The sequence below is a fragment of the Salvelinus namaycush genome, chromosome 7, assembly GCF_016432855.1.
Source record: "Salvelinus namaycush isolate Seneca chromosome 7, SaNama_1.0, whole genome shotgun sequence".
NCBI lineage: Eukaryota > Metazoa > Chordata > Actinopteri > Salmoniformes > Salmonidae > Salvelinus > Salvelinus namaycush.
Window position 1 is genome coordinate 19493112 of NC_052313.1, and position 15000 is coordinate 19508111.

General features: G+C 42.7%; 1 protein-coding gene across 3 annotated transcripts in view; it reads left to right on the plus strand.

The window, feature by feature from the left end:
- The window catches only part of LOC120051067 (collagen alpha-1(XVIII) chain-like), an 89176-nt gene that overhangs the window by 63117 nt on the left and 11059 nt on the right, over positions 1-15000 (plus strand). For all 3 annotated transcript variants that reach the window (XM_038997688.1, XM_038997690.1, XM_038997689.1), the window contains exons 14-28: positions 751-804; positions 947-982; positions 1359-1484; positions 1794-1853; positions 1980-2015; positions 7476-7517; positions 8880-8942; positions 9137-9172; positions 9309-9392; positions 9757-9822; positions 11110-11172; positions 11755-11844; positions 11944-11979; positions 12477-12530; positions 12751-12807. In XM_038997688.1, the coding sequence (XP_038853616.1) occupies positions 751-804; positions 947-982; positions 1359-1484; positions 1794-1853; positions 1980-2015; positions 7476-7517; positions 8880-8942; positions 9137-9172; positions 9309-9392; positions 9757-9822; positions 11110-11172; positions 11755-11844; positions 11944-11979; positions 12477-12530; positions 12751-12807 (903 nt within the window). The remainder of the gene's footprint in view (positions 1-750; positions 805-946; positions 983-1358; positions 1485-1793; positions 1854-1979; positions 2016-7475; positions 7518-8879; positions 8943-9136; positions 9173-9308; positions 9393-9756; positions 9823-11109; positions 11173-11754; positions 11845-11943; positions 11980-12476; positions 12531-12750; positions 12808-15000) is intronic.

A 15000-nucleotide genomic window follows, 5' to 3' on the forward strand; every position in this document is an offset into this window, starting at 1 on the left:
TCCAACCCGACATGTACTCTAATCAACCTCCTCTTTGGTGAAGTACAGGGATCTCACAGTCATCTTTCCACAACACGTCACAATCTATTTCCATGAGATTTGGCAGTGTTTATGCTTACTTTCCCAGTGGTGAGATATTGCTCAGCCTCATGACATTTTAATCTGTACTGAATGACAGATTACGGAATGTTATTGCCCAGGCCAATAATCTCTCACTTAATCTGTTGAGAAACATTTTAAAGTTTGTTTCACGATACGATTCACAAAATACAGTAAGACCGTTAACCAATGGAGATAAAGATATTACGAGTCTAGTGTGGAAAGGTTAAAGGTTCAGAAGCGATGAAGCAGCAATGTAATCTTGGCTCCTTGAGCTAATGGCTTCTGACTGTAGCTAGATGCATCTCATGAAACATGGTCTCTCCCATTATTCTCTCCCAAAACTGCCTTTTGACTTGAGAATGTAGGAGGCTTTACTAACTGTGTGAATGGAACGCTTACAGGACATTTATCACATGTCAGTTATGATCGTTGAAACTATGAATTGAGTTCTGGCTCTTCTGAATAGATGAATGAACTAATTATTTCTAAATTAGCCGGTGGACTAAAGAGACAGTATAGTGTCTTGCTGTGCTGTCAGATCAGACACTTCACAGCTAAATACAATCTGACAAATGGAATGATCCCATACTGGGCAGAACTACATTACGGAGAAACACATCTAATCTAAGTAATTGTTCTAACTCCCAGGGGGTTGGTGGACATGATGGGGACCCTGGTCCAGCAGGCGAGAGAGGAGAGAAGGTACGACCTATGGATATAGACCTCTGATATCCTGTGTACTGATTACGTAGAATCTATCATCTCAAGACAGTCTCCATCTGATGTAAAAAGAGCTTCAATTTGATTGATTTAAATTGATTGAAACATTGATTTTCTTTGACAGGGTGAGCCGGGTCTGAGCGGACCTCCTGGACCAAAGGTAAAGTCAGAGTCACGCTGCTCCATCACTCCCCAAGCTTGAAGTGACCATAAAAACCACAACGACCTTTATCCACTATTCAAACCCAAACACACTTGTTCCCCACATGTGAATCAAGTGATAATTACTGCTAATAACCAGAACCAAATAAAACATTTTTGCTATGCCTAGCCACTCCCCCATCAGCGTTTTCAGATCTAAAGGAATAACATAGGCCTAAGCTACTGTGAAGCCTCCACCTTCCTGTGGGTGTAGTGGAATCCCCCTCCATAATACTTACACCCGTCCAGTTCCTTCACATCTGCAAAAATGGACATTGTAATAATGTATGCTGCTTCAGGGTTTTTTAGACTGAACCATTGTGGTTCTCTCCCAGGGGGAGCCAAGTGCTGCAGGGTTCCCAGGTCTGCCCGGCTCAGAGGGCCCAGAGGGGAAGCCAGGCCTGAGGGGCCCTCCTGGGCCACCGGGACCCCCAGGAAGGGGCTTCAGCTTGGACCTGGAGGTATGATTTCACTCATTCAGCTCTTCTGTCTGTCAGAGGGTCAACAACATACTGTACACCTGTTAGATTATTTTCAAGGTTTAGTAATGAAGGATAACTAATACTCTTCTCATAACAATGTTATGTATTATTGCATTATTATTATACACTTTAAAGTGATTTACATTGTATGTCGGGAGGGATGGGGACAACGACTCACTCTATACATCACCAATGTGTAGCACCCACCTTAGTGATGCTCGGCAGCCATTTTGTGCCAGGGGGCTCATCACCACACACCAGTTGTCATTGACTGTATGTTGTTTACAGGACATTGAAGGGTCTGGGACACTCGGTGGCTTTGGGGCAGTGATGCCCAGAGGCCCTCAGGTAAGACCACAAAGAGTGGTTTCTATATGGAGCTGCTGGGACACCATTTTGCTTATAAGACTGATATACATATGAAAATGTGTATGATTAAAACTAACAATCATTTTTACCTGGTGCTTTCCACAGGGTCCTATTGGGAAACCTGGTCCTCCAGGACAAAAGGTACTGTATGCCCTCATGTCTTATATCACTGACACAGTGAGCTTACTCTATGTACCTATCAGGCATGTTTTAATATGTTATCATGTCCCATCTTTGAAACAAATTGACTATGCTAAAAGCTAACTATGTGAGGCAGCTACTTTCAAAAACACACTTCAACCTGACATCAAATTCAACGTGTACTTGCAGTCGGCAGTCTTTTCACAACCCTTGGATGTTCGCGTGTATGCTAGACACACAGTAGTGTATGTGCTAAAATGTTGACGTGTACTAGATCCTTGGTGTGAAGTGTGACTCACTTGTTTCACCACTGACTGTGATAGATTACCTTCTTTTTTTATATTTTCAGTGGTATTGTTAACAAACACGCCCCCATAAAGAAAATGAGAATTAAAAACAGGTTCAGCCCCTGGTTCGACCGTGATCTGGCAGAGTTACTCCACCTCAAGAATTACATTTGGCAAAAGGCTCGGCACACGCATACTCCGGCTGACTGGCTCTCATTCAGGAAAATTAGAAATAAGTGCACTCAGGCTATCCGGAAGTCCAAAGTTAGTTACTTTAAGGAGCAGTTCTCTCTCTGTGGGTCTAACCCCAAGAAGTTCTGGAAAACGGTTATAGACCTGGAGAATAAACCCTCCTCCTCACAGCTGCCCATGTCTCTTAATGTTGATGATGTGGTTGTTACTGACAAGGAGCACATGGCTGAGCACTTTAATCCTATTTGACTCAGCCATGCCTCCTTCCCTGTCCAACATCTCCCACCCCTTCTCATGTGACTAGCCCCAATGCTCCTCCCTCCTTTTCCCCTGCCCCGCTACAAAGTTTCTCCCTACAGGCAGTCACTGAGTCCGAGGTGCTAAAGGAGCTCCTTAAACTTGACCCCAAAAAACATCTGGGTCAGATGGTTTAGACCCTTTCTTCTTTAAGGTTTCTGCCCCTAGAATTGCCCGGCATGTCAGACCTTTTTAACCTGTCTCTCCTCTCTGGGGAGGTTCCCATTGCTTGGAAAGCAGCCATGGTGCGTCCTTTATTTAAGCTGATCCTATCTGTTATAGGCCAATTTCTATTTTGCCCTGTTAATCAAAAGTGTTGGAAAAACTTGTCAATAATCAACTAACTGGCTTTCTTGATGTCTATAGTATTCTCTCTGGTATGCTATCTGGTTTTCGCTCAGGTTATGGACGTGTCACTGCAACCTTAAAGGTCCTAAATTATGTCACCATTGCCCTTGATTCTAAGCAATGTTGCGCTGCTATTTTTATTGACTTGGCCAAAGCTTTTGATAGGGTAGACCATTCCATTTTTGTGGGCCGGCTAAGGACTATTGGTGTCTCTGAGTGGTCTTTGACCTGGTTTGCTAACAACCTCTCTCAGAGAGTGCAGTGTATAAAATCAGAACATCTGCTGTCTCAGCCACTGCCTGTCACCAAGGGAGTACCCCAAGGCTCAATCCTAGGCCCCAGACTCTTCTCAATTTACATCAACAACATAGCTCAGGCAGTAGGAAGCTCTCTCATCCATTTATATGCAGATGATATGGTCTTATACTCAGCTGGCCCCTCCCCGGATTTTGTGTTAAATGCTCTACAACAAAGCTTTCTTAGTGTCCAACAAGATTCCTCTGCCCTTAACCTTGTTCTGAACACCTCCAAAACAAAGGTCATGTGGTTTGGTAGGAAGTACGCCCCTCTCCCCACCGATGTGATTAATACCTCTAAGGTTTTAGAGCTTGAGGTAGTCACCTCATACAAGTACTTGGGAGTATGGCTAAACGGTACACTGTCCTTCTCTCAGCACATATCAAAGCTGCAGGCTAAGGTTAAATCTAGACTTGGTTTCCTCTATTGTAATCGCTCCTCTTTCACCACAGCTGCCAAACTAACCCTGATTCAGATGACCATCCTACTCATGCTAGATTACGGAGATTTATAGATCGGCAGTTGTGAAGAGGGCACGACAACACCTTTTCCCACTCAAGAGACTGAAAAGATTTGCCATGGGTGCCCAGATCCTCAAAAAGTTATACAGCTGCACCATCGAGAGCATCCTGACCGGTTGCATCATTGCCTGGAATGGCAACTGCTCGGCATCTGACCGCAAGGCGCTACAGATGGTAGTGCGTACGGCCCAGTACATCATTGGGGCCAAGCTTCCTGACATCCAGGACCTATATACTAGACGGTGTCAGAGGAAGGCCCAAAAAAATGGTCAAAGACTCTGGTCAACCACTTCATAGACTGTTCTCTCTGCTACCGCACGACAAGCGGTACCGGAGCTCGAAGTCTAGGCCCAAAAGGCTCCTTAACAGCTTCTACCCCCAAGCCACTGCTGAACAATTAATCAAATGGCCATCGGGACTATTTACATTGAGCCCCCCCCCCCCTTTGTTTTTACACTGCTGCTACTCACAGTTTACTATCTATGCATAGTCACTTTACAAATTACCTCGACTAACTTGTACCTCCGCACATTGACTCGGTACCGGTACCCCATGTACTGTATATAGCCTCGTTATTGTTATGTAATTTTCTTGTGTTACTTTTAGATAATTTTTTTACAAAAGTTTCACTTTAGTTTATTTAGTTAATCTTTTCTTAACTCTATTTCTTGAACTGCATTGTTGGTTAAAGGCTTGTAAGTAAGCGTTTCACGGTAAGGTCTACACCTGTTGTATTCGGTGCATGTGACAAATACATTTCATTTGATTTTTATTGAATTTTATTTGCCACCAATACTCCTTATAGGACACATCACTGCACTCTATTCTCCTCTGTTAACTGGCCATCTCTGTATACCTGGCGCAAGACCCACTGGTTGATGCTTATTTATAAAACCCTCTTAAGCCTCACTCCCCCCTATCTGAGATACCTACTGCAGACCTCATCCTCCATATACAACACCCATTCTGCCAGTCACATTATGTTAAAAGTCCCCAAAGGACACACATCCCTGGGTTGCTCGTCTTTTCAGTTCGCTGCAGCTAGCGACTAGAACGAGCTGCAACAAACAGTTTTATCGCCATCTCTTCATTCAAAGACTCAATCATGGACACTCTTACTGACAGTTGTGGCTGCTTCGCGTGATGTATTGTTGTCTCTACCTTCTTGCCTTTGTGCTGTTGTCTGTGCCCAATAATGTTTGTACCATGTTGTGCTGCTGCCATGTTGTGTTGCTACCATGTTGTTGTCATGTAGTGTTGCTACCATGCTGTATTGTCATGTGTTGCTGCCATGCTATGTTGTTGTCTTATGTCTCTCTTAATGTAGTGTTGTGTTGTCTCTCTTGTCGTTATGTGTGTTTTGTCCTATATTTTTATTTTATTTGTAATCCCAGCTCTCGTCCCCGCAGGAGGCATTTGCCTTTTGGTAGGCCATCAATGTACATAAGAATTTGTTCTTAACTGACTTGCCTAGTTAAAACACCCATCCCGGATCCGGGAGCATCCTCATCAGTAAAAGCTGACTAGCATAGCCTAGCATAGCGCCACAAGTAAATAATAGCATATAAATATCATGAAATCACAATTCCAATACAGCAAATGAAAGATAAACATCTTGTGAATCCAGCCATCATTTCCGATTTTTAAAATGTTTTACAGCGAAAACACTATGTATTTCTATTAGCTAACCACAATAGCAAAAGACTCAACCGCATATTTTCACAATTTTTCTACCGCATAGGTAGCTATCACAAAACCGACCAAATAGAGATATAATTAGTCACTAACCAAGAAACAACTTCATCAGATGACAGTCTTATAACATGTTATACAATAAATGTATGTTTTGTTCGAAAATGTGCATATTTGAGGTATAAATCGTAGTTTTACATTGCAGCTACCATCAAAAATATCACCAAAGCAGCCAGAATAATTACAGAGAGCAACGTGAAATACCTAAATACTCCTCATAAAACATTTATGAAAAATACATGGTGTACAGCAAATGAAAGATAAACATCTTGTGAATCCAGCCAATATTTCCGATTTTTTAAGTGTTTTACAGCGAAAACACAATATAGCATTATATTAGCTTACCACAATAGCCAAACACACAAATGCATTTATTAGCAGCAAAAGGTAGCGTTCGCAAAAACCAGCAAAATATATAAAATTAATCACTAACCTTGGACAACTTCATCAGATGACAGTCTTATAACATCAGGTTATACAATACACTTATGTTTTGTTCGAAAATGTGCATATTTAGAGCTGCAACCTGTGGTTATACATTGTGAAAATTGAGCATCGATTCCCCAGAATGTCAGGAGATATTTTGGACACTCACCTAATCTGACCAAAGAACTCATCATAAACTTTACTAAAAAATACATGTTGGATAGCAAATGAAAGATACACTGGTTCTTAATAATGCAACCGCCGTGTTAGATTTTTAAAAATAACTTTACGATAACAAACAGCTTACGTTATAGCGAGACAGCGCCCGCCAAAACGGCAGATAATAGAAATAACATTTCTATTTTTCATTTCCTGTCTGGAAGTTTGCTGCAAAATGAGTTCTGTTTTACTCACAGATATAATTCAAACAGTTTTAGAAACTTGAGAGTGTTTTCTATCCAATAGTAATAATAATATGCATATTGTACGATCTAGAATAGAGTACGAGGCAGTTTAATTTGGGCACGATTTTCCCAAAGTGGAAACAGCGCCCCCATATTGACAAGAAGTTTTAAATAAAGTTACATTTTTAAAAAACATCCTACTCGCAGCCGGCCGCGACCGGGAGGTCCGTGGGGCGACGCACAATTGGGCTAGCGTCGTCCGGGTTAGGGAGGGTTTGGCCGGTAGGGATATCCTTGTCTCATCGCGCTCCAGCGACTCCTGTGGCGGGCCGGGCGCAGTGCGTGCTAACCAAGGGGGCCAGGTGCACGGTGTTTCCTCCGACACATTGGTGCGGCTGACTTCCGGGTTGGAGGCGCGCTGTGTTAAAGAAGCAGTGCGGCTTGGTTGGGTTGTGCTTCGGAGGACGCATGGCTTTCGACCTTCGTCTCTCCCGAGCCCGTACGGGAGTTGTAGCGATGAGACAAGATAGTAATTACTAGCGATTGGATACCACGAAAATTGGGGAGAAAAGGGGATAAAATTTAAAAAAAATTATAAAAACATCCTACTGCACACCACTTAAAGTATCAATCATATGAATCACAGAGTCAGTATACAGGTGTATAAGATCATAGGACTGAAATCTTGCAATACTTGTGTATGTGCTTCAAGTGGTTCTAAGAATGAAATCATCTGGTGCGAATGTGGCTATAAAGTTTTCACTGCCCTGCATAAACTAGAACTGTGTTGGTATTTGTTGTGAGTGTGCATGTTCTTGGGTTCATTTCTATCTGGTATGTGCTAGTGGCACTACATATTCTGTGTGTTAGAAGATGTAGTTCTACATACATGTAAAAGGTTCCCATACTGACGGCCATTTTATTTCTCCTTCACAGGGCAAAGACGGGCAGGACGGGCTTCCTGGTGTAGCGGTAAAGGTGGGTCCCCACTACTCAACTGGTTCCCATTCATCCTCTCAGAGGAAGTGCAGCCTTCCCCACCATGTGCATTCTATTAGCTAATTTCCAATGAATTCCTCTCTGACACATCTGTACCCAGGCAGGGCCAGTCGTCCAGGCCTCAGGCACCGTACCTCACATGCACCAGCACCACCACCTTGATAGAGACATCAGCTAGCATTAATGTGAAAGTTCAGATATCATTAAAGGGAACGTTCACCCCAAAATCGAAGTTTGTAAACTAACTACAGTAATTCCAATCGTTCCCACTCTTTTGGGATTGAGTACTGTATTTTCCCATCTGGTTTGATGATGGAGTGCTGCATCAGATGACCTGGCCTCCACAATCATCCGACCTCAACCCAATTGAGATGGTTTGGGATGAGTTGGACCGCAGAGTGTAGGAAAAGCAGCCAACAAGTGCTCAGCAGTATGTGGGAACTCCTTCAAGACTGTTGGAAAAGCATTCCTCATGAAGCTGGTTGAGAGAATGCCAAGAGTGTGCAAAGCTGTGATCAAGGCAAAGGGTGGCTACTTTGAAAAATCTAAAATATATTTTGATTTGTTCAACACTTTTTGGGTTACTACATGATTCCATATATGTTTTTTCATAGTTTTGATGTATTCACTAGTATTCTACGATGTAGAAAAAATAAATTAAAAAAAAACCTTGAATGAGTAGGTGTGTCCACACTTTTGACTGGTAGATATATACAGTACCATATACAGTACCAGTCGAAAGTTTGGACATACTTTTATTAAAAAAATGTAAATAGGAGGGGGGAAACAAACTCAATATACTTAAAGCGAAATCAAAACTGTGTATAAATGACAATGGACCTACATTCATACAGTTTCTTGACTGTCCAGCTCGCTAATAATCACTAGACAGTCAGGGGGCATCGAAAATTCCCAAAAGGATGAACAGAGGACTATTTTTTGCAAATTTTGACCAATTTTCAGTGTGGCCTTCCGGACCTCGTTGATGACCGAATGAAAATGAAAAGAGTAATTCTATACATACAATCTCCTCATTATGATAAAAAGGTTTTCAGAAGTATCACTCATTGATGAGGTCTACTATCATAGGTACGCAGATGAGGTAGTTAGTTGGACTTGTTCCTCAATTTTGGGCTGCTCTATGTGGGTTGGTCACTCACTAGCATCTCAAACAGATCTAAAAACTCTCTTATTTTAACTTGATACTGTTTTTGTCTATTAATGTTCTAAATAATGTTATTTTATGTTTTGTGTGGGCCCCAAGAAGAGTATCTGCTACATGAGCAATAGCTAATGGTGATCCTAATAAATAATCCATCAATTTCATCTCTGTTCCTCTAGGGGGAGCCTGGTGCTTCGGGAGCAGCAGGGTCCTCTGGGCTGGACGGACTGCCAGGGCACACGGTCAGTACTTCACCTGCCTTTTGCTGACCTATTCAATCTCCTCTATTTGCCTTTTCTTTTTAACTTCTTTTGATTTTAAAATATTCTAATCTGTCTTTATACCCTTTACATTTGTTGTCATAGGTTCCTCATACAATGGTCTCAGGTCTCAGTTATGTTTTGTCGTTATAGTATTTGCCCTTTCTTCCATGCAGGGAGCGAAGGGGGACAGCGGTGATATGGGACCAAAGGTACAGTATCACTCCTGCTGACTCCATTCATGTCAATATGTTATGAGATCATCGATTTCGACTGGCCTTCTGGAGCCAACCAAGCTGGCCCTGTTCTTCGTTCTTCTAACACTGTGTTCTATGTTCTGTGTGTTAGGGAGAGAGAGGTCAGGATGGCCTCAGTTTCCCCGGCCCTCCAGGACCTCCCGGGCCTCCAGGACCAGTCATCAACCTCCAGGATGTAAGTGGATCAACCATGAAGAGATCCTCATGAAGGACCTAGGGGCTAGGGCCTAGGGGCTAAGGAGTGTTTCTTTACGGGGACAGTTATCCAGTTTACTTCTGATTTATTGAGTTACTCAGCTGTAATTTTAAAACCAGACTAATGGCAGTATAGTATGACTTAATCCCTTAAAATGACCAGTAATCTCAGTTTCGGGAGGCACATTTTATTGGCTAATATTATACAGTAATTAGCTGTTATTAGAACAATTACAAGTGTTACAAATTACATTGTTATCACTCCTACTGATGAGCTCAGATGGGACAGTTTTAATGTGGATGTAGATATTGATGTCACTGCCTCTCCTCTCTGTACTCCTCAGCTCCTGGTCAACGATACAGAGGGTGTGTTTAACTTCTCAGGAGTGCTGGAATCTCAGGGGCCCAGGGTGAGTAGACTTAGGCTTGTTGTGTGTGTGTGTGTGTGTGTGTGTGTGTGTGTGTGTGTGTGTGTGTGTGTGTGTGTGTGTGTGTGTGTGTGTGTGTGTGTGTGTGTGTGTGTGTGTGCGTGTGCGTGTGTGTGTGTCTCCTTCAACAGTGACACAAAGCATTTCACAGGCGAGAGTTGAAGCAAGTGCACCCCTAAAATGGTCACAGTACAACACATTGTTAACTTCACTTAATATCTTTTGAGATTACAATTTCTTTCACGGTGCTCTTTAAAAACTCTCTGTTTTTCACATTAACAAGATAGCATGACAGAACTCCTTTTATATTGTTTTGGGTTCGGCGTACTCGCTCTCCCAGAGCAATTATGTTGAGAAATGGCTGGAATCTGTCACGCCCTGACCATAGAGAGCTGTTTATTCTCTATGTTGTGACTAGGGTGGGTCATCTAGGTGAATTGTATTTCTATGGTGGCCTGATATGGTTCCCAATCAGAGGCAGCTGTTTATCGTTGTCTCTGATTGGGGATCATATTTAGGTAGCCATTTCCTCATTTGTGATTTGTGGGATCTTGTCTACAGATAGTTGGCTGTGTGCACACCAGTAGCGTCACGTTTCGTTTGTGCTTGTTTGTGCTTGTTTGTGCTTGTTTGTGCTTGTTTTGTTTGGGTGAGTGTCTATTAATTAAAAGATGTGGAACTCTACGCACGCTGCGCCTTGGTCCATTCATTACGACGATCATGACAGAAACATATCAAAGATTTGCTTCAAATTGCTGTAACGATATCTGTCATGCATGGTCATCAAAAAGTGTTTTGTGTATCCCACGGACAATTAGGTCCAGGTTATGAGAGATGCATGTTGAAGTATTTATCTGTGACTGATAAGGAGGTTCATTCTACAGTGTGTAGTTTAGTTTGTTCCATTTCTTGGTACATAAGTGTTAGATAATTCCTTGAAACAGACTGTTGTTTTTTGTATGGGTGAATAACTGACAAATAGTCAAACAAATCAGATTTTCTCTCTTGCTGCTCAGAGTATCTGCTGGTAGGTTACAGTACCATGGTACTATGTCTGTCTTTTTTCTATTGCAAAATATACAATATGCGGCCCACACTTCTGGCATGAACTTGGCAGTGCAAACTTTACACAGTGCAATCGGACAGGTACATACTGATAGAGACACTGCAGCTGTCTGTTTCAGTGACTCTGTTTTAATTCATTATTAATGTAGTTATTTATTTAAATTATTAATACATGATCTATTCACTGACTATGATTATTCCCAGGGGCCACGGGGTCCAAAGGGGGACTTGGGGATGACAGGTATCATGGGGCCTCCAGGCCTAAAGGTATGTGTGTGTTTGTGTTATCTGTCTTTGTTTTGGGTTTAAGAACTCCACTAGAGGTTAACTATAGCTGGGTTTACTATAGCATAACCTTTTGCTATAGGAGCCTTTTCCAAACAGGATTGAATGAACATCTAATATACAGGCTCAAAGCCTTTCGGATTCCAATCAATTAAAAGTGTGTGAAACTAAACACCAAGTACTCATGATTAAAGCTACGACCCCGGTTGCTGCACACTATTGATGTGTAAAAGCCTGCTAATGTGTTCCAGACTGTGCAGCCATAGACAATATATAACTGATTCAGTCTAGGCCCATGGAACAACATGAATGAGATTATTATCTAATGTTATCCTTTCTCTGAGAGGTGCTCAAGGTGCCTCAACATGCATGTGCTGCACATTACCCTTGGGTTCATGTGTGTGTGTGTGTGTGTGTGTGTGTGTGTGTGTGTGTGTGTGTGTGTGTATGTGTGTGCGTGCGTGCGTGTGTGTGTATGCATGTTTGTAATCTGACTGCAAGTGTATGGACAGTATTCATATCATCTTATTGTGTGTGTCTGTGTGTCTGTGTGTATGTTTGCAGGGCGAGAAGGGAGAGCCAGGGGTCATGGTTGCCGCTGATGGGTCTATGATGTCTGGACTCACAGGGCCACAGGGGCCCAAAGGGATCAAGGTAAGTCTTACACACACTACTTCCTGGGTCAAAGTTCACATTGGCTGCCTGGCCTCTAGTTGTGTCAGACACTCACTTTGTTTCCTGACTCCTTCGCAGGGCGATTGTGGTGTACCTGGACCAGCTGGCGTGATGGTAAGACTTTATTGGTTTCTCAGTTTGATAACGGACCTATAATAAACAACTGACTCTCGTGTGTGTTATGTTGCCAATACAGCTCTGTGTGTGTGTGTGTGTGTGTGTGTGTGTGTGTGTGTGTGTGTGTGTGTGTGTGTGTGTGTGTGTGTGTGTGTGTGTGTGTGTGTGTGTGTGTGTGTGTGTGTTTGGGGGGGGGAGTTGTTGTTCCCTACACTGAGTTTGGAGTAATCCCTTTGTAGTAACTAACCCCCCCTCCTCCTTCTTTGTGGTGCCGCAGCTGCTTTCATTCAAAGTGTTTTGGAACATTTTTATCAGGCCAAGTCCATACGCACATACAGGCCTGCTTCTGGGCCCCCTATCCAGCCAATGCATATTTTCAGGCGTACCACGGACCTGTGATGTATCCTCATCCGCAGTGCACCTGCTGACGGGAGAAATACAAAAGAGAAACAGTTCTGGTCCTTCAAAGGTTGCTTTGTTGTTGTTTTTTACAGGGTCCCATTGGGCCAGAAGGACCCAAAGGAGAATATGGCTATCCTGGTCGTCCAGTAAGTACAGTACCTCACATTTTGATTTGAGCCATTCCTTTAACATCGTAGGCTACACATGATAACAACAGCAGTAAAAACAAAAGATGATTCACATATAGTGTGTTTTTCAAACCCAAGGGCACGCCATTGGGTTACACAAATAAACAGCACTACAGAGTATGATCATATCACTCCAATGCATTTGACCGTTGGTGATGTGGTGTGTCTCTCGCTACAGGGTCGTCCTGGAATTAGTGGGCATAAAGGAGACCGAGGAGACGCTGTGGTTGTGTCGGTGAGTTGAACCCTCTCCCTTCTTTCCTCCGTCTTTAGATGGGTCAGTCACAAAGGTTTGAGAACCACTGCACTATTGCCATCTGAAGGTGGCGCCCCCTAGCCAGAACCTCTTTCCATTCCAGCCACCACCAAATATTAGACCTAGACCACACACGGCCCATGAACCACATGGTTGACCGCCTGACACCGACTCACCACACAGCTGGTAAAGATGCCAGTCGACACGTTGGCATTGGGAATAGTTGTTTAACAGGCAGTCCCGTGCCCAGACAACCCCAACATACGATGAAAACAACCGGCTTATTTATCGACGGGCACTTGAAAGCACCCCGTAAATAAAATAGCTTTTGTTCACTTTTAACAAGACATCTTTCCTCAACATGTGTCAGAAGTCCCTGGCCCATCCTCTGTGTGCGATGAAGCAACAGTGTGTTTGTTTTTCAGGTCTGTCCATGTGCTGTGGTGTCTTAGACACTTTTACTGTTGGTTTAACTGGCTGAACAATCTTAACCAGACCTTACAGTATATACAGACCAGTCAAAAGTTTGGACACACCTACTCATTCAATGGTTTTTCTTTATTTTTACTATTTTCTACATTGTAGTAACCAAAATAGTGTTAAAAAATATCTAATTATGTTTTATAATTTAGATTCTTCAAAGTAGCCACCCTGTGCCTTGATGACAGCTTTGCACACTCTTGGCATTCTCTCAACCAGCTTCATGAGGAATGTTTTTCCAACAGTCTTGAAGGAGTTCCCACATATGCTGAGCACTTGTTGGCTACTTTTCCTTCACTCTGCAGTCCAACTCATCCCAAACCATCTCAATTGGGTTGAGGTCGGGTGATTGTGGAGGCCAGGTCATCTGATGCAGCACTCCATCGCACTCCTTGGTCAAATAGCCCTTACACAGCCTGGAGTTGTTTTTGGGGTCATTGTCTTGTTGAAAAACAAATGATAGTGCCACTAAGCCAGATGGGATGGCGTATCGCTGCAGAATGCTGTGGTAGCCATGCTGTTTAAGTGTGCCTTGAATTCTAAATAAATCACTGACAGTGTCACCAGCAAAGCACCCCCACACCATCACACCTCCATTCTTCACGGTGGGAACCACACATCCGGAGATCATCCTTTCACCTACTCTGGGTCTCTGCGTTGGAACCAAAAATCTCAAATTTGGACTCATCAGCCCAAAGGACAGATTTCCACTGGTCAAATGTCCATTGCTCGTGTTTATTGGCCCAAGCAAGTCTCTTCTTATTATTGGTGTCCTTTAGTAGTGGTTTCTATGCAGCAATTCGACCATGAAGGCCTGATTCACGCAGTCTCCTCTGAACAGTTGATGTTGAGATGTGTCTGTTACTTGAACTCTGTGAAGCATTTATTTGGGCTGCAATCTGAGGCTGGTAACTCTAATGAACTTATGCTCTGCAGCAGCGATAACTCTGGGTCTTCCTTTCCTGTGGCGGTCCTCATGAGAGCCAGTTTCATCATAGCGCTTGATGGTTTTTGACCTTCATGTCTTAAAGTAATGATGGACTGTTGTTTCTCTTTGCCTATTTGAGCTGTTCTTGCCATAATATGGACTTGGTCTTTTACCAAATAGGGCTATCTTCTGTATACCACACCTACCTTGTCACAACACAACTGATTGGCTCAAACTCATTAAGGAAATAAATTCCACAAATTAACTTTTAACAAGGCACATCTGTTAATTGAAATGCATTCCAGGTGACTACCTCATGAAGCTGGTTGAGAGAGTGCCAAGAGTGTGCAAAGCTGTCATCGGTGAAAGGGTGGCTACTAAAACCAAACACTTTTTTGGTTACTACATGATTCCACATGTGTTATTTCATAGTTTTGATGTCTTCACTATTATTCTACAATGTAGATAATAGTAAAAATAAAGAAAAACCCTTCAATGAGTAAGTGTGTCCAAACTTTTGTCTGGTACTGTAGATTTTTTTACATTTACCCCATTTTTTACATTTACCCCATTTACCCATCTCTCTCCATTGTTCATGTAGCCAAATTTCAACATATATATTTCTGGCATAGGCCCTTTTTTGTGCAAAAACAGCCTAGCCTACTGTTCACAGAGAGCACAAATATATCCGTTGTCAGCTGATCATAGTGAATGTAAATCAGCTAACTTGTTACAGTAGCTAGCTAATTGTTAGCTATGCTGTT